Source organism: Camelus ferus, chromosome 5 (genome assembly GCF_009834535.1).
Source record: "Camelus ferus isolate YT-003-E chromosome 5, BCGSAC_Cfer_1.0, whole genome shotgun sequence".
Lineage (NCBI taxonomy): Eukaryota > Metazoa > Chordata > Mammalia > Artiodactyla > Camelidae > Camelus > Camelus ferus.
In genome coordinates this window covers 39,859,947-39,882,431 of record NC_045700.1, presented here as the reverse complement: position 1 = coordinate 39,882,431, position 22,485 = coordinate 39,859,947, and the positions used below count along the sequence as shown (strand labels likewise).

The 22,485-nt window shown below is 36.3% G+C and overlaps 1 protein-coding gene across 4 annotated transcripts in view; it reads left to right on the top strand.

The window, feature by feature from the left end:
- Nucleotides 1-3,521, top strand: part of GRB14 (growth factor receptor bound protein 14) — a 105,084-nt gene extending 101,563 nt beyond the window's left edge. For all 4 annotated transcript variants that reach the window (XM_032479587.1, XM_032479588.1, XM_032479589.1 and 1 more), the window contains 2 exons: nucleotides 1,802-1,895; nucleotides 3,139-3,521. In XM_032479587.1, the coding sequence (XP_032335478.1) occupies nucleotides 1,802-1,895; nucleotides 3,139-3,285 (241 nt within the window). In that variant the 3' untranslated portion in view covers nucleotides 3,286-3,521. The remainder of the gene's footprint in view (nucleotides 1-1,801; nucleotides 1,896-3,138) is intronic.
- Nucleotides 3,522-22,485: the final 18,964 nt, after the last annotated feature.

The window sequence follows — 22,485 nt, the reverse complement described above, 5'->3', positions numbered from 1 at the left end:
AATGCGATTGCAAAGTATGGCTTATGCCATGACCATGACATCATCTTATGTGTTATGTATTTTTTAAGTTTGATACAGGGTATGTTAAAGTAAAAAACTGTTTCTTATATATTTAGACTTTTATTTTTTTCTTTCTGTTTACATCGCTATTTTCTTTTCTCTAAATTTTAACAGTTTAAAGTAATAAAACCTATGAAAATAGTACTTTTTTACTCTCATGTTATCTTTTAGTGGGATACCAGGGGAGTTACAGGAGAAATAGGAAATATATAAGATTTATGATCTAATGAATTTTCCTTTTCTCAAATTACTAAGTACTTCAGATACTCTCTATAATACCAGATAAATTCTCTTTCCAAATGGAATTCAAATTAAGGAGGTTGTAATAAAACCAGCAACAATTTAAACAAGTGGTGATGGGATCTTATATCTTCAAGAGTTGGCTTAAGATGATGACAAGATTTCAAGGTGATTTAATACTGACATTTGGATAAAAATGCATCTTCCCCAGGAAGATTATTAATAGCAAGTCAGCATTTCAATAGACTCTAAATAAGAAAAGATTTCCATATACTTCTCTGTGTGGAACATGATCTTTTTAGATGTAAATTTGAATAATCAGCAGAATTACAATTTGGTAAAACCAAGAAAAGAAACAAACCACAAAGAATTTTCAAAATGTTTTGGAGGACTAAAATTTCCCTTATTCCTGGGCCAAGTTTTTATAAATTGAATGAAATAATTGCATAAAGAATGACAGTATCTTTATTTTTTAAATTTTTAATTAAAAAAATTATTTTGGTATTTTTTTGGAAAGATGCGATGATGCCAGGCAGTCCACTAGGTGGCACTAGTGATCTACTTGGGAATGGGGAGAGACTTAGCTTGATTTACCAGTGAAACTCTCTTTTGTCACATCTCCCAGTGATGTAATGTCAGAATCTCACACCACAAATGAAATGGATGATCTCATCAGACATCTGTGATGGCTCAAATTTGGCTGTGTCTTTGCCCAGGCACAGTGAGGTTTCATATTGGAGTCACCAGAGGGGACTCTTTGCACAGTCTGTTTGCCAACAATTAATACAAAGCTGGTTTTGCACTGAATTGCCAGTAAGTAAGAATCCACGCCTGGCAGCATTTTCCTCTTAGGCTGTTAGGCCATGTCTCGTTTTTCCAGCCTACTTCAGAGGCTCTTCTGCTGCGTTCTTCAAGGTTAAAGTACGTGTTGTTTGAGTGTTTCTTTTACTTAAAATATTTTGCTCAAACATTTAATGAATGATTTCAGGATTGATTTTTTAGAATATATTCATTTCTCACTTTCTGTTGTGTATGTAATAGTAGGAACCAGAATCAAAAGAAAGGATCCAGTGTAGAAGGGGGGGTTAAAATGATTTCATTCTAAATAATTTCCTCTTTTCAGACTCTTAACATGACCCAGAAGTTAAAGTAACGATATGCTAATGCCCCATGCTCTGTACCACAGAGTTACATGTGAATACCCAGGTTCCCGGTGGAAGAAGGACCAGCACTAATCACTGATGCCAGCATAGTGGTTATCATGAGCAAATGATCTGACAAATAGCTGTATATTTCTCCTGTTAAAATTAAATTAGCTCTGATGACAATTTTATAGTATAAGATTATGTTATACTATATTTTTACCATATTGGATAATCCTATCATTAAATTCACGGTAAAGGGAAACTGGCTACATTTATGAATATACTTCCTAGACTTGGTACATGCTGTATTTCTATGAGTAAATGTAGAGACATTGAAATTCCTTCTCTCTCTTTAGAGTTTTCTTGGTACGGGATAGTCAGAGTAATCCCAAAACTTTCGTACTGTCAATGAGTCATGGACAAAAAATAAAGCACTTTCAAATTATACCAGTAAGTAATTTGTGATTTCATATTTGTATGTTAGAGATGGTCTTAATGCATAAGCTTTTTGAAAGTTTAGTTTTCTTTGGTTCTTTTATTAAATATAATTTGGGAACTTGTACTTTGACTAGAGTTAAGTTTGACAGAAATGGCTTTATGAGTCTGGATTAATATAATAAATACAGGAATTGTAAAAATTAAATTTCTCTTTTCCCATGAAATATAATTTGGTAGTATTGTATAGACCCCATGCCACCTATTGTTAAAAGGCCACAGAACATTCTTTCTCCTGGATTCTACTAGTGGTTCTTTAAAAACCATTATTTTAGAGCCCTTTCTCCTCTCCTGCCCCCAAAATGTTTGCGGTTTTTTTTTGGTAGTTTTGTTTTTAATCATTATGGATCGGTACACAGGTGCTGCAGAACTGGAGATAATTTAAACTATTCTGAGCACACTTTAAAAATTTCTGTAATTCTACTTCTGATTGGAACAACTTGTTTTGGGTTTTTTTTTTTGCTGCTTCTGCTACTTTTGTGTGTGTGTGTATATTGGAACCAGATAGTGTAGAACCGAGATCCAGTCTCCTTTCAGGAAAGTATTACATGAGATTGCTAAATTGCTAGTGTTTTTTTTTGTTGTTTTTTTTTTTGAATGGCCTCTTTTTAGAATTATTCCAAGTCCACATGAAGTATCTTCCCTACTTCACTGATTTTGTGAGTGATATCCCTGGGAAATAAGAATTGTTAATAACAGAAAATCTCATTGCAAAAAAAAAGCCCTGTCATCCTGTTAACCTAATGTTTGGTTGCTCCAGAATCAATTTACTGATTTCAATTATGGTGAATATTCACTTTTAATATACTAAGTGAGGCTTTAGTTAGACAACAATTAGAAATGAAAATCAATTTCTGTAGGTGGGAGCATTAACGTCTTTGGTTTACTTTTATGCTGAATAGTGCAGATTTCTCACTGTAGACTGTATTGATTGAGAATCGTCATACTGTTCTGATTCCAGAACATTAGGAGAAGTAGAAAGTAGAGCCACACTGCTTACCTTAGGATCTGATGATATTTCTTTTAGATGCAAGTGAAGTTATAAAAAGAAGTGAACATGCCATAACATTCTTTTCACTGTCCTTTAGTATGATAAACGTGCCAATTTTGGCAATTATAGATGCAGTTTGCAATAGAGTATGATTGACTTTCTGGGTATTTTGCCATTCTTACTGGTTTGTCATTTTTCCTGTTGCAGGTGGAAGACGATGGTGAAATGTTCCACACCCTGGATGATGGCCACACAAGATTTACAGATCTAATCCAGCTCGTGGAGTTCTATCAACTCAATAAGGGTGTTCTTCCTTGCAAGTTGAAACATTATTGTGCTAGGATCGCACTTTAGCCAAACCAGAAGTGACTTGTTAAACTATTGAAGAAAAAAGACTCAAGGAAAAAAAAAAAAGAAAGAAAAAGAAAGACCATAAATAAGGGTGAAAGCATTGCCATGGTGAAAAGAATCTGTTTCACCTACAAGTTACAAAAAATAGTTTGTGCATTACAAATAAGTAAAGATTTGGATTGGTATTACCTTCATCATTTATAAATTCATTAGTTAAAATTAAACCTCAGAAAAAATGATCTGGTGTGTTCTTGTGTGATTTTACATTACTATAATCTTTTCTTGAAGTATGCATATTTTAAACATCTTTTTAGCCTTATTTAATATAGCAGTGTTAGAATTCTCAATCACAAAATATGAAAAAAATTTGGGGTTCAGAATGATTTGTGGACTGAATTTCAATTACAATACTGTTTTTGTAACTGAAGTATGATAAAAACGAGTTATCAATTACAGGAAGCTACACACAACCTGTTAATAAAACTAAAAACTATTTTGAATTATACATTTTCTGAGATTACAACCTTAAAATCAAATCATATTTTAAGGTAACAGCTTAAAATTATTTTGAACTATATTGATTTTTTTTCAGGATGACTTTTATTACATATTAAATTATTAATATTTACACTGGTATTGTACCTTTTGGGGCACATTATTCATTACTTTTTTTCATTCAAGGATTAACTGGAACTGCCTGTTCTTAAGAAAATATCAAAATATAGAGGGGATTTATATAATTTGCACATGCTTTCTTGTGGCATGTATTCTGTGACAGTGTAACATTTTCACCATAATATTTCACATTTACCCCATGCTGGTACTTTTAGAAGGCTATTTAGAACTTTATGCAACCTGATCAAATTGTTAAAATCAAAGAAGCAAAATCTGTTAAGATCCGAATAGGTAAATCCATGCTATTCTCTTTGCGTACCCCCTTTTCAGTTTCTTACTTTGGTGACATCAGTATGGAAGCCAAAGGTTTTGGAAACTTTAGGAACCAACCTTTCTTATCACCTCTCTGAGACCATCTAGAAAGTTTTTATTGGGATTCTGTGACTCAGTTTTTCCTCCTTTTTGACAAGGATATTCATTGCTCTAAAAAAAGGTTAGACAAACAAAGCATCAAATCATTAAAACATTAAAATCATGCAAAATATTGCCTATCTCCTTTGATTCTTGTAACAACGTGGGAAATTTAAGATATTTTTTAGAAAAATATTTCAAAAATGCATATTTCAGTTTTAAATAAAAGCTATACATTTTTGGTAATAGAGCATCTGAAAACATTCATAAAATGCTAATAAAATCAATTATTACTGAAAAAGAATTATTGGCAGAATTTTAAAAATACTCAATTTACTTTTAGCCACTGTTAACCTAATTCTTAAAATGCTGAAACTCAGAACATAAATCTGATGTTATAAAATATCAGTCTGGTGTCTACAGAGGCTTGGAAGACACCTGGGACCTTTAAATGGAGGAGCAAGAGGTCAACACGCTTGGCCCTTTCAACCTTTTAGGGTATCCCTGAGTATTCCTGATTTATTTCCAATTTATAAGAATACTTTGTGTTTTGAATTGAAATGCATTTTCTTATTTTGCATCAGGGTCAAATTGACAGTATCAGAAAATGTAGTATTTTAAATACTACTCTCATGAAATTTAACAATTTGTACTTGCCTTTGTTATTTGTGTCTCTAACTTCATTCATAATCTAAATTTATTATTCTGGAGCCGATTTTGTATATAATTGCTTACTTTGATCTTAAAGCATGAGCCAAGAGAAATGATTAAGGAAAGCTGACCATTTTCCTTCCTTCCTTCTGATAAAGGGTTTTGAGGGTGTGTGTCTGTGTGTGTGTGTAAATCTAATATGAAATTAAATTTAAGAATGTCAGACACATTCAGAGTTAGTACAGTATTAAAATGGATTTCCAAGAAAAATGTGAATTACCTAAGGATGAATTTTTATTTTGATTTAGCCAAGTTCTGCTATCTTGCACCGTTTTGGATTGGGACTAGGACAGATTAGCTCTGTTTTCTTCTTTTCTCTTTTTACATGTTGGTGTCAGTATACTTTACTCTCCTGGAAAGAATCAGAAAGAATCAAACCCAGCAGACCTGGTCCACATTGTTCTTTTCTATTTTTTTTTTACATGGAAGAATTGAGTAATTATTTTGAAACATTCAGGAAACCTAGTCAAACAAGATAAAAATTATCAGGAGTGTTTTGATTCTGAGTAATTGTTTCATATATGTAATGTTGTAAGACCTGACTGATCTGAGCATATTCATTAGAGATTTTTGTTTTAGCTCTGTTTTAGGGTGGTCAACATCAGTTAATCAGAGCCCCATGTGGTCCCTGGCTTCTGATCACCCAGTGGCAGCTCTACATATGGTAGTTGTGTTACGGCAGTGATACTGGACTATTACCTGGATTATGATTTATCTGAAGAGGCAAGATTATCATTGGTAATGGTTACACCTTGGTGTTTCAGGTTGGCTCCACTATTTAGAAAGCTCTTCTCTTAATTGCCAGGCATTCTAAAGCTTTCTGGACCTTGGATCCATCTAGCAGCCAGGTGAAATATATAGACACCCTTCTCAGGAAGGCGTCTTTAAATGGATAAAATAAAATAAATAAAACTTCAAAACAAAGTAATTACAGAAATATAATTCTGTGTAATTGTATATGTACATAGACCTCAGGTGGAAACCCTGCTGTGTGTGACCTGCTGTGTCTCCTGACTGTTGACTGTTGCCCATATAAAGCCTCCAGTGTTCTGTCTCATGTTCTCTGGGAATGCAGTGGGTGATTCTCAGTGTTAGCCACACCAGTGGGGCATGGAGTTGTGTGCTTGAGATGCAAGGTTCTTGTAACACTTACTGAAAACTCACCAAACATTTCTACCTGCCTCTTGTGGATGTATCACCTCCCGCTAGCCCTGGCTCCCACACTTTCGCCATCTGTGACATTTAGGCATGCTCAACTGGGGCACCAGGTCTCTAACTGCACATACCTCAGGCCACAAATTACAGATACGAACAAGAGAAAGGCCAGCCTTTTGGCTGAGTACATGGCTATACTTACCCAAAAGTTCATAGCAGAGATTGCCCCAACTGGAGAAAGGTATCTGAGTCAATGTTTAGCCAGCATAAATACTTGTTTCTGCAGTTGGGGTACCAGGTGATAAGTCCTTTGCCATGCCAGTTTGCTTTAGAATTATAAAAAAGACACCACTTCCTAATTCATCCCCACTTGATACAAAAGGCATCAGAAACTAGCTAAGCTTATAGCTCTGAAGGCAGGAACTCCAACCCATGACACAGTAGCTATGTAGCCTTGGTCAAATCACACTTCCCTCATTTCTGTGGAGGGAATTACCATCATCATCATTACCACTGCTTCTTATGTTGGGGTGGTTAAATGAAATTGTTCATGTAATTAACACACAGTCTAGAATCTTAATTGATACATTGTATGTGACATTAGTGACTGTACATTTAGGTATCCTCTTCCCTGGGGCATTGCCCTTTCTACAACTGAGTGTCTTTGCGATGCCACCACTTGTTTGCCCTTCCTGCCAAGAATAACACAATGTTTGTCGTATATTGCGCCTCTGCCCTGGTTTCAGTCCTTCCTGTAAGACTGCTTTTTATGAAAGTGCCCACGGTTACAGCACAGTGGGGGGGGGGGTGCCCATCTGTGGGGACTCTGTGGACAGACAAGCCCTACCTGCACCAGGTCCTACAGACTCCTGTGCCTTCTTTCACTTGCTGATTGATAAATACAAAGTGAGAGGAGTTGGGGTTTCTAGTATTTTCCATCTACCTTTCTGAAAATAGCAGTGATTGATATTGATATAGAGTGGGGGATATAAAAGATCAAAAATCTGCTCAAGAGACCCCCACCTAGGTCTAATGGGCTAACGCATGGCTGAGTGGAAATGGGCTAACGCATGGCTGAGTGGAGGAAGAAAAGGGACGACTAGGGACTCCCAGGGCTACTAAGCATCTCCAGCAAATTGACAAACTTTCACTGAGCAGACGTGTCCCTGGCTGTGCTCTCAGAGTGGACTCTGCTCCCCTCAGAGGCTCTTGTAACATCAGCAGTCTGATTAGGAGCTGAACACAATGTTGTCGCCTTGTGTGCTTGTTAAGTTGACTTCAGCATGTGTTGAGTGCCTGTTATGTGAAAGGCACTTTTAGAGTAATGCAAAACTGAATATTAGAGTACAGATATACAAGTATCTGTCCTAGAAGCCAAGCTGGGTAATTGCTATATTATAAATACAGTGGGAGAGAGACACTGCTTACGTTCACTGAAGGACGGGAAGAGTGAGGTGGGTCCTGGAAGGCAAGTAGGAGTTACATTTACAAAACCTTGGAGAAGGAGCCAGCATTGTCATCAAAGGGCGAGTGGCAATGCCAGTCAGCATTGAAAGGGCACAGACTGAATTTAAGAGTTTTCTGGCAAATAACAGCTTCACTGTAACTGAAGTACACAAGGCATGTGACAGAGAGAGAGGCCATGGCTAATAGGACTGGAAAGGCAAGTTCAGCTCCACTTGGCAAAGTAATTTACATTTGAGTTAAGGAATGCCACAGCCAGGGACCTCAATGTGTCACCCCACTTCTTTTTCACCAGGTTGAAATCAGGAATGGGCTTTGTCTTTTTACCTCAGCTCTGCTTATTGGAAAAATCTCAGAAATGTCTGTTGAGTAAATGAGTGTAATAATTAGAGGACAGAAGTAACTCCAATGATGTCTGGATTACAGGGGCAACTCTGTACAAGATGACTAAGGAGAGGGAGGGGAATCAAAGGAGAACAACTCATCAAGGAGTCATTGAAGTACTCCTGGCAATAACCTGGAGAACCTGCTCTAGAGCCATGGGCATGAAAAAACGATTTTATGGAGGAGTCATCAGCGTTGTCATCAGACATTTGATGAGGGGGGTAAGAGAAGAAAAGGAAGGAGTTGAAAATGATTAGCAGGTTTAGGGCCAGAGAAACTAGGAAGAAGGTGATAATTATGATGATGAAAAAGTTATGATTGTAATAGATATCATTACAACTCTTAGAGAAAGAATTATCTTTACTTAGAACCTCTTTATATAGGAAGGTGAGCCTGAAGGCTTGATGCTAAAAAAAAGGTTAAGTATAGAAAACTTCATTTTGCATAGTAAAATAAAAATTTGGGCAGGGAAGTAGGGAGAGGAGGCAGTGAGAGAATGAATCAAGGGGCCTAATGAGATGGTGGGAGGCTGGAAGCCAAGGAGAAAGATGGCCATTGGGAAAGGCTGGAGACCAGGTGGTAAAAAAGACTCAAGAACATGGAAACCGAGGACATATTTTTTAGGATGTTTGCTGTGTGGCTCTACAGTTCAACAAACTTTCATGTTCCTAAACCTGACATAACGTCTCCACGCATACAAATGACTTGGAAGAGTGCTGTGGTAGAAAATACAGAGAAAGGGCCATGCTCCTTATCAAGGTTTAAGTGGGACACAAGCTTCCAAAATGTCAGCAGATACGGGGAGTTCAAACTACAGGACCAACTGTCAGAAATTTTGAGTTGAGCATTGGCCTTCCAAATAGATGTAGTTTGTTTTACAAAAACCAAAACACATTCTGCCCTCAGCTAAGATATAATTTCTACTTTTTATAATCATTAAAAAAAAATCACCCTTTGGTTGCCTTAGCAACAACCCCTGATTCACTCCCTGCCATCTTCCTTTAGAATGTACCTTCTTGCACATCACCATTTCTTCACTTGCTATTACTCAAAATCACTAACATGCCCTCCACCTCACTGAAACTGTGAGGCCACGTGAAAGGAAACTTTTCAGACCTTCCTAATGCACTCTTTCAGCAAGTTTGGTGCTGTTGACCACTCTCTCCTTCTTAAACCATTCTCTTCCTTCAGTTTCCATGTCACCAAAGTCCTTGTATTCTTCCTAGCCTAATGAGTGCCTCTTCCTGGTCTTCTTTACAAACTCATTTCCCTTCTTGCTCATCTCTTAAACCTTGCGATGCTTAGCTAGGTCCCAGGATTAATTTCCTTCCCTCCTTATGGTTTCACATACTGTCTATGTGGCTTTAAAATTTGTGCCTCCATTCTGAACCATTTATTCAGCTACTTATTCATTTGTATACCTTATAGTTATATCAAACTCCACATTTCCATGGATTTCTTTATGTTCTCTCAAGACCTGATCTCCTTCAGAGCTTCATAGCTCAGTAAACGTGCTACCACCAACTTCCCAAACAGTAACCTAGGAAGTATCAAGGGCTGTAAATGTGGGTTATATCTCTCCATTTCCATTGCCATTACACAAATGTGGGCCACTTGTTACAGCAGACTCTTGGATGTCCTTTCCTTTCTAATCTTTCTCTATACCTACACTCCTTTCTCAAGCTCATTCTGCATTCTACAGTCAGAGTGATCTCTCAAAAATACTTCAGCATACCACTCCCCTCCTTAAAAGCTTCAATGGCTTCCTACTGCCTTTGGATAAAGCCGTTTTAACAGGCTATGATGATTCGGCCTTTGTATTTCTAGCATCATCTTTAGCCACTCTTCCTTGCATTCTATTTTCCGGGTTAACCTACCTAGTCCCTGAAATAGTCTATTCTTTGGAACAGACTCTATTCTGACATGTCCTCTTTAGCTCTGGCCCTTGAACGTACTATTCCCTTTGAACACATTCCTTTACTCTTCTTTCCAATCCAGGTAACCTTTTTCTCCTCTTAGGGCTTGTATAACACTACTTCTTGCAGGACACTTTCCTTGACTGTAGATTAGGTTAAGCTACCCAACAGTATGTTCCTTCAAACTTTCTGTTATAATGCTTATCACACTCTATTGAATTACTCAGTAATACTTGTTTTCCCTGTTTTCTAAGTTCCTGGCAAGAAAGGACTTTGCTCATGGTTGTAGCCTCAGAACTCAGCAAAATGTCTAATGCTAATATTAAGTGACCAATAGAGATTTGTTGAATGAATCAATACAGTGATGAGGAGAAACAGAATATGAGGCCAGTTTTGAAACTCCCAAATCTGGAGTTCCTGTGGGACATCGAGGAAATGGTTTTAGACATTACAAGATAAAAATCAGAATTCAGATATACCTGTGATCACTCATCTAATTATGATAATGATGATATTTCAGTTTCCCTCTGTCCTTATTTTCCTTCTTTGAAAATTTATAACCATTAAAAAAAAAAAACTGCTTTCACGCTGAATTCAGTTGAAAACATCCAAGAATTCCCATCATGTTTTTCTGGTCTGGTGGCATGGTGTCTCTTCTATCCTGCTTTTAAATACTGCTGGAGTCTCAATACTCAACAAACCTACAAATTCAATACAACTCTCATCAAGATCCTATTGGATTTTTTCCCATAATGTAATGATTCTAACTTTGTCCAGAAAAATAAACACATAAGAATAGCCAAGAATACTTAGAGAATGGTGGGGTGTTACTGTAACATATTAAAACATGCATAAAATAAGAGTGATTAAAATAATTTGTAAATACACTGATGTGATTGTTATGTAATTGAGCTAACCCGTTTTGGATTGTTGCTGCTGACTCACCAGAGAAGAAAGCTACTCTTTTTCCTATCCTGATGTCAGAAAGCACAGACCAACACTGTGATTATAAACAACTGAGTTACCCTCACACCTGAAAAGAGGTGATAAAACTTTTCTTTTAGAATTATTGAAGGGTAGTAAAAGCTAGATTATCCAAAGAGGAGAAAAGGGATTTTATGTTGCAAGAAGTGGAAATGGGCTAACCAAAGGAGAGATAAAATATAGATTAGCTGAAATTTAAGAAGCAGACGGTTGTTTGCGGTTTTCCTTAAAGAGCAGAAATCTGTGTCCCTCTCATCAACAGCTCTGTGGATGGGTGGATGATTGAGAATGCCTGGGAAACTAGACTTATCTTTGAGAGCAGAGACATGGGCTTCTGTGGCAGAACCTGTAGTCAAAAGTAGACTGCTCAGAGCACCAAGGGTAACTGATGGCAGAAGATCCATATGACAGCAACATTTTTTAGCAAAAGGATCAAATGGTGCTGATTGCCAAAGAGAAAGATCGAGACACAGCTTGGGACCTGGGACCATGCCTTGGATTTCTATAAAGGTAAAGTTTGTTGCACTCAAGTGTCATTGAACAAATGTGTATTTCTTTATTGGAAAATAAAAGAAGCCAGAAAAAGAATACAAAATATGCATGGAATTAGAAATCAACGAGGAAATAGTTGATTTTTTAGACATCAGGGGACAACTAGTATTTCATAACTTCCTACTTTACTCTTTATGCCATAATAAATTTCAGATAGTTCAAAAACCTAAATATAAAATATGAACCCATAGAGAACTGGAAAAATTATGGGGGAATATTTCTGTAAAATTGTGGTTGTATTTAATCATGATATTTAAGCCAGAAATAAAAGAAGCACTGAAACATTCAAAGTTAAAATCTATTAAAAAATGGGAGTACCACCATAAATAAGGCTTAATAACAAAAGAAAAATTTGATAAATATTCATAACATTATTAACAAAAAATAAGATTAATATTTCTATTGTGCAAAATATCTTTATACATCAATAAGCAAGATATGCATTCCAAGAGAAAAAAGGCAAGGAAATGAACTGGCAATTAAAAAACTAGATAGCTAATATACATATAAAAGGAAGTTCAGCCTTATTATCATTCAGCAACTAAAATTTAAATTTGATCAGTTATTTATTTTCCTAATAGATTGATATCAAGTATTGTCAAGGATGTGTGTGAGGAGGGTGGGGTGGGGGGGAATTAAACATCCCCACCATGTCATTGGTGGGAATTTTAATTGCTCCATACTTTTGGTAGAATAGTTAGACAATATTTTGATTTGCAATTAAAAAAATTTAGATTTTTTTTAGGTGTACCCAGATACACAATATGATATATACAATATAAAATGATTACCAAATAAGCTCAGTTAACATCCATCATCATACATAGTTATGATTTTTCCTTTGTGAAAAGAACTTACAAGAGCTACTGTCTTATCAACTTTTCAGTGTGTAATACAATATTGTTAACTATAGTAACTAAGCTATACATTACATCCCCAGCTCTTATTTATCTTGTAACTGAAAGTTTGTACCTTTAGATCACCTTCATCCATTTCACCCACCTCACCACATCCCACCTCTGACAGCCACTGATCAGTTCTCTGTATCATGAGTTCAGGTTTGTTTTTGTTTGTTTGTTTGTTTGTTTTTTAGATTCCACATAGAAGTGAGATCATTCAATAATTGTCTTTCTCTGTCTGACTAATTTTGCTTTGCATAATGCCCTCAAGGACCATCCGTGATGTCAAAAATGGCAGAATTTCCTTATTTTTTTTAATGGCTAAGTAATATTTGGCAATATTTATTTAAGACAGAAAATGTGAATTCCACTTTATCTAGAAACTCTCTTTCTAGAAATTTAGTCTAAGGGGAAAATTAGTCAAATAGTTCATCAGGATGTACTCATCAATTCATTTGTGTACCTAGTCATTCACACAACAGACATTTTGTCAGTGCCCACAATATGCTTGACTATGAACAACTGATGTACACAAAAGATGCAACCACTGATCTTATCAGCTTATGTTCTGGTTAAGAATACAGACAAAACACAGAAAACAAAAATCAATTCAAATTACTTGTAAAGAACTACTAACAAGGACAAAAGAACAATGGATAATGCACCTTAGATAAGATGGCCAGAGCATGCCTCTCTAGGGAAGTGTCTAAAGGGAGACAAACAATGAAAAGGTAGCCATGTGAGAGTCCCATGGATGAAGAGCTTTCCAAACAGTGAGAAGATCATGCGCAAAAGCTCTAAGCAAAACATAACACTGTGTGCTTGACGAACAGAAAGGTTGGGCGTGGTGTGTAAGGAGGAGCAGTACAGATGACAGTAGAGACAGGTAACACTCATATCGTACAGGCCCTTGTAGGCCATGGAAAGGACTTTGGGTCTTAGTCATAGGGTAATGGAAAGCCACTGATGACTTTTAAACAAACAAACGAGAAATGATAAAATAGGACTTATATTTGGACAATATCAGTCTTGAAGCTTTGTAGATAATGAACTGGAAGTGGGCAAGAGTAGATGTATACTGCAGCATCACTGACAATAGTGAAAAACTGGACACAGAAAATCCCTAGGGGATTGGTCATACTCATCATATCTATATTCATTAGTAGGGGAAGATCTCCACAACTTTTGAGAAGAAGTATTATGTGTCAGTATGTCTGTATGCACACACGTGTGTCATATGCTAGAAGAATGTTCACAAAAATGACAGAAAAAGTGGTTGAATCTGCTCTGCCTGTGATATAAAATTAGTGGGATTCTTGGGTGACTTTGTGTTTGGCTTTAAATTTTTTCTCTTTATAGCATTTTATGAATGGGTATACTTTTTATAATCAGAAAAATAAACCTCTTTTCATTTTAGAGAAAAAGGAATTATCTACACAGGGGAAAATTATTTAAGTTATTTTATACTTTCTACTTCTCCAAGTTTGCCTGTTTCAATTGTTTGTCATTTCTTGACATGAACTGGCATTCCTGTCTAGTAAAACACACGTGTGAATTATTGAGTATATTGCCCATCCAAGCTAGTGTTTCAATCTGAGTATGTTACTCTTCTGCCAAAACATGTGGATTCGTTATTTCTCATTCATTCTCAATGGACAATGAACACACATCTTGGAAGATGTCTGCCAATTCCATAAGGAAAGAAGAAAAGTCTAAACTTATGCTCTCTCCTCAGGTTGTGGTTTTGTAACTCAAAGGAACTAGAGAAGTTTCATTTAAAGAGGCTTGTTTTTATCTTTTGAGGCTAGGCTTTTATCCCAAAAGCCTAGCAAAGATTACAAAGTGGCTTCAGCATCAAACTCCCCAGTCCTCTTCCAGCAGCATTCCAGGCCCAGACACACACGAATCATAAACGGGTCCTTGGGAGCCTGAAAATGGTTTGAGCATGTTTTCTGAAAGGACATTACTTTTCTGTTGCTGCACTTTGTAACACTGACATTGTGTTACAGTAAAAGGAAATAACCTACTTGGACTTGCAATCTACCTGTTTAATATTTAGTCCCTCCAAAAAATGGAAAATAGTTTCCCCTCCTCTAAGTTCTTGATGCTGTCCCTGCTGCATTTACCATTTTATAACCCCATCTCTATAATACCTTCGCCTTAGTTTCTTATAGAAAGTAGCTTAGACTTTGTGCTTTCTTGCCCTTATGTAACTTACTTTGTTGGATCTTCTGAAAATTGTCCTTTACACTGAGTCACAATTATTAAAGTTATTACACCGTAGTTTCCAAGGAAATACACAAACTCTGTGCGGTAACTCAGTTCTTAAAAGCATTCATGAAGCTTCTGGGTAATTGAAGGCTTAGTTGTGGGATTTAGGGGGATGATAATAATGATGATGATGCTGATAATTGGTTAAATATTATCAAGACTGCTGAATGCACCACTGAGTCCTCTCTGTATAACCATGGTTTCCCCAGGGCCTGTAGGGTATATTTAGCTAAACTTAAAAAAATAAATAGCACATCTTCATTGCAACGAAGTCAGACAAAAGTAGCAAAAAAAAAAAAAAAAAAAATTCACCTGTGATTTTACCAGCAGATAATACTGCTAACACACTGATGTGCGTAGTGATTATACATTACGTATTACCTTTGAGTGTTTCACACTTGTTATTCTCCACTCATTTAATTTCACTATTTTCTGGGCATCTGATTTCTATTTATAAACAATCATAAATTATTTCTGTCACATGTACTGCCTGGAAGATTTGAAAAAAATGTTTAAAAAATAATTTTGAGTGATTTGATGATCAAATTATTGGAAGTGATACAATACACAAGAAGCCACTTAAATAATTTGTTCCACTGGTAAAGTTGAACCTCTCCCCCCATTGTACCCCCAATAAGGCACCCAAAATAGTATATGTTCTGCATTCTGTCTGTAATTCCATGTTTGGAGCATTGAGGATAAGAAATTTTATTCTTAGGGCAGTGTTCCTCAAAGTGTGGCTTGTGAACCAACTGGGTTAGAAACTTTTCTCAAAGACTCTGATGTAGCTCCACAATGGAGCCCCCAAATTTGCATCTGTAATAAGCAATTTATATGGTTGTGATGCTTACTAAACTTTGAGAGCCACTATTTTAGTGCACTTGACCATTGCTGCCCAGTGCTAGACTTTGCCAAATGCTTCACGGTTTTCAAAATGACAGCAGCAAGGCATTTTGACAAATTTCCATTAGTATAAAATGACAATATTGATTTTTTGCTGATCATGTTAACAGTGAAGATGATTTCTCTTCTCATTATGTTTTAGTTTGTCTTCTTTCAAACTCACAGTGGTCAGGAGCTTCATTGGAATCGCTCTAACTCAGAATACACAGAGTGATTCTCCTATATTATTGAATTTCAATCTTTTAAAAATTGAACACACAATGCACTGAGTGTAATGGATGTACAGGTTAATCTAACTAATGTTAATATTAAAGAAAAGCATGAATATGTAAAACTCACTGATTTATTTTTAAGGTCTTACACTAAAAACCCAAAGAATCTGAACAATGCCAAGGGACAGCCAGTGGATGTCACCAGTGCGCCATAGATTTGTAGAATTGAGTACTGTTTTTGTTACCTCTCAGGAATAACTGTGGCTGTTGGTCTTATACCTTCATAACATTCAACATTTTTTTTCCTACCTTATAAATTATTGACTGATCCTGTACCAATTAGTTCTACCAGTTGGTAGGTTTGTTATCAAGTTAAGCTTCAAGATAAGAACCTGGACTCAAATGATTAAAAATTTAGAGGCAGTTGATTAAATATGCAGATAGTCTGTGAAGCCACTTCTTGAAACAATTATATTGCCTTTTAATACTAATGATTTGTATAATTAATAAAAAACAAGCTTGAAAGCATTAAAAAAAAAGTGAGACATTAAAGGGAATCGGGTTAAATGCCAAGAAGGAAGAATAATTTGATCAGGACACATTTACCCTATAAGTTAGATCTAGCTGTTTTGTTTTAATAAGATGATTTCCTTTTTAGTAAAGACTATGTATTGAATTGTACAACTGTTTTGGAAATTATGTGTTGGATCAGTGAGTGGTCTGAGGGCTAATTAAATACATTTTGCAAATTGTATACTTTTTCTTCCAATTAAAAATCTTAATTACTCCAGTGAATTTTCCAGTTTGAAGGTTTGTTGTGAAGTGTAAGCAGTGAAGCATAGATGTCCAGACCAAATTGGGACTGCTGTTGCAATCCCTTGGCTTACAATAAAGCTATTTTTGGTTAATTACAAAATTATGAAATTGCCCTAGCAACTTTGACCTCCAGATATGTTTTTAAAATGCATTTTTCTCCAGATCACAGATTCTTCTCTGCTATGAACACAAATTTGGAGTCAGTCCAGGTCTTTCCATTGTGTGATAGCAGAAAAGACATTTAAACTCTTTATACTTCTGTTTTCTTAGCTATGTTATAGGATCAATCAAGCAATACCAGGAATAACTATTAGGTGGAGCTCTGTTAAGTTTCAGGAACTATCACAGGCTCTTTACATGATTTACCTCATTTAATCATTGGGAAAAAAACCTAGATGGGAAGTTGTGCTAGTCTGATGTCACAGAAGAGAAAACAGAGAAGTAAAGTATTGGAGCTTGCTTTCAAATCCTGAGTGCCTGACTCAAAGGCCTAAGATCTTTTTCAAAAGGACTCTCATTTCAGTAGATAATACTGTTGCTATGCTTCCTATGGCCCAGGTATTGCCCAGGCATTGCACTAAAAAGGTTCCATGGGTTGACTAAGGGGCTGGCCATGTAAGCACCAATGAAGTCAAAGTACAAAGCTCCTGGACAGAAAGTATCTGCCAACTCACTTCTAGTGCCTTTCCTCAGAGCACTGTGGAACATTAATGTTTATTGTTTAAAACGTTTGGTGCATTATTATAAGAGACAGAAAACTGAAGAAGAGATTTTCAGTCTTCATTTATAAGTGGAAAAACCATGATCAGGGTCATTTCAAGAGTCTGGATTTAACCTTGGGACTGGCCAATTCCTCTCATGTTGGACCCTGGACACCACCTGTTTGAGGCTGATTATCCATCCTACCTCTGTTGGAGATATTTTTCTGAAGATTGCTTTCATAACTCCAATTTTCACTAGGTTATCATTAACTACATGCTCTAATGTTGTCCCAAATTCAGCATGATGCAATGGTATCTGTGGGTAAACATCATGGGTGAATAAAATAGCAATTGTGAAATGATTTATAATAGGTTATGTGATTAAGAAACTAAGGTTCTAGCTTTGTAGAAGTATGTATGTATAAGGATGTTATTAGTATAACTTGGTGGTATAATGGTGGCAGTATAATGTGTTTTCTATTTCTTCATACTTCAGGGTTTGTTTGTTTGTTTTGTCCAGGATTTTGATAAAACTATTTTGCAGGTGCTTTTGTGTGGTGCTTTTCAATTGTTATCTAATGGTCATATCTCTACCTCTATCTATCTGTTAGCTCTGCATAGATCTCATTTGTTCTTTAAAAACCAGGCTACAAGGCCTTTGTGTAGAGGACCCCTGTCACTGATGTTTCAGTTGGAAGGAATGTACGGGAAGCAGATGTATGTGGAGGGCAAGGGATGGGGAATGAAGAGATCATGTGTTTCTGGTACAGAAAGATAGGGGGTTCATGTCCACTTAACAGCTCTGTGACTTTGGCACAAATAACTTCTCTGTACTTCACTTTCATCTTACAAAAGGAATTACTGTAAGGATTGAGATAATATACTAAAGCATGAGGCCTAGGGCCTGTACAGAATAAGTCAATAAATGCTATCTTAAAAATCTTCTCCTTTCTCTGTGTGAACATAATTAAACAAATTTTGGTTAAAACAATAAATGACTGCTACTGTACGAATAACTTTTAAACCCATTTATTGATTTTTATTTCCATCCTTATCATAATCTTTCAATGCCTATCTTTCAAACTGTTTTTAAGTGTGAGCCTCTTGTTTCCAGAAATCTCTGTGGGTTCTTCTTTTGCTTATTACTATACTTGCTTTTGGTAGGCTCTCATGCCTCCCTTTTCATATCTACTCCCCCTAAAAGTAGACTTTTTTTCTCTCACCCAAGACCTCCTTCACTTATTCACAAACTCACTGCACTTCAAAATACAACTTGACATGTACTTTTTCAATGAAATCTTCCAAGAGAAAAATATTAGATTCACACAGTCCTTTCAAAGTTTTGTATTTCTGAGGACATGTTAAAGTGTGCTTTGTAAAATTAGTGTGTGTTTGAAACAGACTATACGGTCCTCGTGAGTGGGGAATGCATCGGATATGTTACTACCTATCTTTTTGATGCTGCCTAAGCACTCAAAGGGAGGAGCTCAGATACCTGCTGAATATCAAATGTTTGAATAATAGATACATTTCCAACCAAGCCATATCAGAAAGAAAGAGTATGAAATAATCTTCCTTCAGAATTTTAGAAAAAAATTGGCCATTTTTTCCCTCCCTCTACCTTCATCAGTACCTCTTTTTCTTTTCTTGTTTTGAGGAATATGAAAATAATTTTAAGCCCATTTGTATGTAAGGAATTTTCAAAGTTTTTTTTTTCTTTGGCCACGATTATTTTCTCTATCTCCAATTCATGTACTTAATGTTTATCAACCACCTCCTATGTCTTAGATACTGTTTCAGATGCTAAAGAAATTACACATAAAAAACAAGGTCCCTGTCCTCAAAGAAACCATGAAAAGTGAGGAGGACAAACCCAGGATAAAACATGTGGTTGGTGCAGTGATAGAACTCAGAGGTAACCGGAGCACCCCAGCTGGGCAAATTCAACCTGCTTCTGGCTACCATTCTTCTGGGATAGTTTTATCCCACAGCTTGTCCATGAGGATTTTGATTTAGTGGGCTCAGGCCCTTTCTCTCATCACCATGGTTCTTTTTCCTATTGAACTGACTCCATAAAATTTTAACACTTTCATATTCCATATTGGAAATTATCTATCTATTTAGCCTATTCACAGGCCTTCTCCACTCTATACATGAAATTACTCTCCAGATTTTCTCCTATAGCAATACTGATAATATATAATACATTTCTATTCTCTTATTACATTACAAGAGCATCAAGGATTTAGACAAGATCTGTTCTGACTGTCAACATCTGTAAAGATAAAAGCCTGTTTATACAGATAAATTTCTGTATCACTTGATACTTTCCAAGGCATTTTTATGGAGATCTGAGCCTTGGGAGTAATACTCTTCAGAAAAGATGTACTATATTTATAGCAGAGTATAATGGGCAGAATGTTTAGCAAATGCCACATGTAGCAATTCTTCCCCCACAAAGGCAGTCCAAAATGTTTAAGTAATTCTTGCCATGTCAGAAAGTGCAAATGTTCTTCAGGTATGGTTGGTTGATTTTATAAATGAGTTTTTCCACTTTCCACAGTTACGTCAGCAGACATTTCATTAAACTACATTTAAAGATTTGACAAGACAGGTCCTGTGCAAAGCACGTTAGCTTAAATTTCACCATCTCGTACGTCACACTGTGATTGGTCTAACTGTGGTAATGCCTGAAAGGGTGGGCTTAATCAGCATGAACATTTGCAGAAAGTAATGAAATTTAATAATAAATAATTCCAAGAGGCCTCGTTAAGCTGGAACATTATTATCAAACTGAATATACATGTTGACAGCTATGCCAATAAATTTGAGAGCTGTGAATATTTACCACATAAAATAACGAAGGTCCTTTAAAAGGCTCTGCTGTTCTTGCTCTTGGAAAGGGATTACTCCCTGACTTTGTTTTCTTTCTTTGTCAAAAAGAGAAGAAAGAAGGGGAAAAAAATCTGGGTTTGCTGTCAGAGACATGCCTACAAAGGAAAACAGTAGGTTTAAAAGAACTATAAGAAGAAAAAATTCCTAAAGAAGTTACTGTATTATCTCTATCAAAATTAAGACTATAGATCTAGCTGACCACAGCAGTTTCCTTGAGGTTTTACATCTTATCAAGTTGATATAATGCTTCTGGATTTCAGTTATGAATAGTAATATAAGAAGACTACTTAATCCCTAGATCTTGATTCTGAATGCAGAATTGAGCACAAACTCATTATAGTTGCTGCATTGAATTTAATAAAATTATAAGCCAATAATTAAATACCATGCTTGAGAACAGATTATGTTATTTTTGCAACTACCAACAGTTTTTACAAAAGATTAAGGAAGCAGACAAGCTTTGTTAGATTTATTTAGATTCTCTTGTTACAGAACATGGATACAGGTTGGTTTTAAATTGCCTTGGATGTAAAAATACCTAGTATGCAACTTCACATAGAGAACTGAGGGTATAGATGATTACAGTTTAGCTACAGTCAGAAGAGAATCAGATATATTGTAGAAACTACTGTATAATAAATGAATTTGGTAAAGAGACTCATTCAAATCAGATTAACTTTAGGCAGTATTGCACAAACCTTAACATCATTGAAGATAATATAATCCCCTGAAAAGATTTTTTTAAAAAATCTGCACAAAGCATTTCTGGGACTTCAACAAATTTTCATTTTCTTGTACTGGATCTCATAAACAGAAGTGAAAGAACGAGAATGAATGACCCTTCCTGTATTTTTGTGTCTTCCCATAAACAAATTATAGAAGACCTAGCACCTCTTTTCTAATTCTAGTCCTCAGCAAAATAAAAGCAATCTGGTTTGAATTGTCTGAAAAAAAATTCTTGAAAAATGCCTGTCCTGTGTTTCTAATTCAGAGGATCCTATAACTATTACATTGAAGTTCTATGCTAAAAACAGTGGACTAAAACTATCTTCCCCCAGTTCCTCTAAGTCAATCAAATGTTCGAATCTGAGGGATTTAAGGCAGGGATGGGGAGGTCTGCTCCTTGTATTTTTTCTTAGCCCTGTTTTCCACCTTTCACAGACTATCCTCTCTGGATGTCCTCTGTAGCTACCCGCCTCCAACCCAGGCCTGAGCCTTGACTGACACAACTAGCTGTCACCAACATTCAATAGCTCACCTTCCAGGCACATGGAAGCCAACTTTTGGGGTGAGTGGACCCTGTAACTTCTTTTGGCCAAAAGACTATGTGGTGGTGAGGAGCTTGTGTGCCTTTCCTACTTGGTCTTGACCCACCAACGGGACTGGAGCTGTATCTTCCAGATACGGTGGTTATGAGATGGTAAAGCCTCTATCACCTGGGTTCCTTGGTGAAAAAGGGCCCTCCACCACTCTGTTTTGCATGTATAACATGAGTAGGAAAGAAATACTTTCATGTTAAACCAGCCAGAGTTTGTGGGAGTTGTTTTGGAGTTGTTCTCTACTAAGCCACACCCAGCCCAACCTAATTGATAAATGCTCTGACACAGGTTATTTCCCACTCCTACTCTTGCTATTAAAACTTTCTTCACCTTAGCTGGCTATTTCACCAGATTAGAAAGAAGTTAAAGATTCCATGTATGTGAAAATATTAATAGCTACAGCTACCCTTTGATGGGAAGAAAGAAGGTAGTGAGTGACAGCAGGTAGGAAAGAAGATGAGGGTGATCAGATGTAACAATACTGTTACCCAAGGAAATAACTGTTGGCAGAACCTGAGCACTCTAAGCTGACTAGCAAGGGAGGATAACCCAGAGTGAGGGCTTTTCGTTTTTTCTGCCAGGGTTCTAATAAAATGCTAGTGCTTCCTGGGTACCTATATCTCCACACCAGTTTATGTCTGTGTAAGCTCAGGAGTCAATTGCTTCTGAAACGGTGGATATTTTAAGTTGTTTCAAGTAAAATTTATTCAAGTATTGATGTGAAAAATAACCATAACTCAAGTTCCGGAAGGCAAAGCTTGTGAGAAATGAGATATGACATTAACTCCTTGAGTGCAGTAAGAAGCAGAAATATTTCACACCTCTTCCCTGTAGCTTGAATGTCCATAGCAGGCAACATCCTTCCCCACCAGGAATTAATAAATAACATTTTGTCATATTTGCTTCATGCTATTTTTTAAAGAAATAAAACATTATAGTCTCCACTTTGTTCTCCCCAAAGGTAATCACGTTCACAAATTTTATGTGTATTTTTT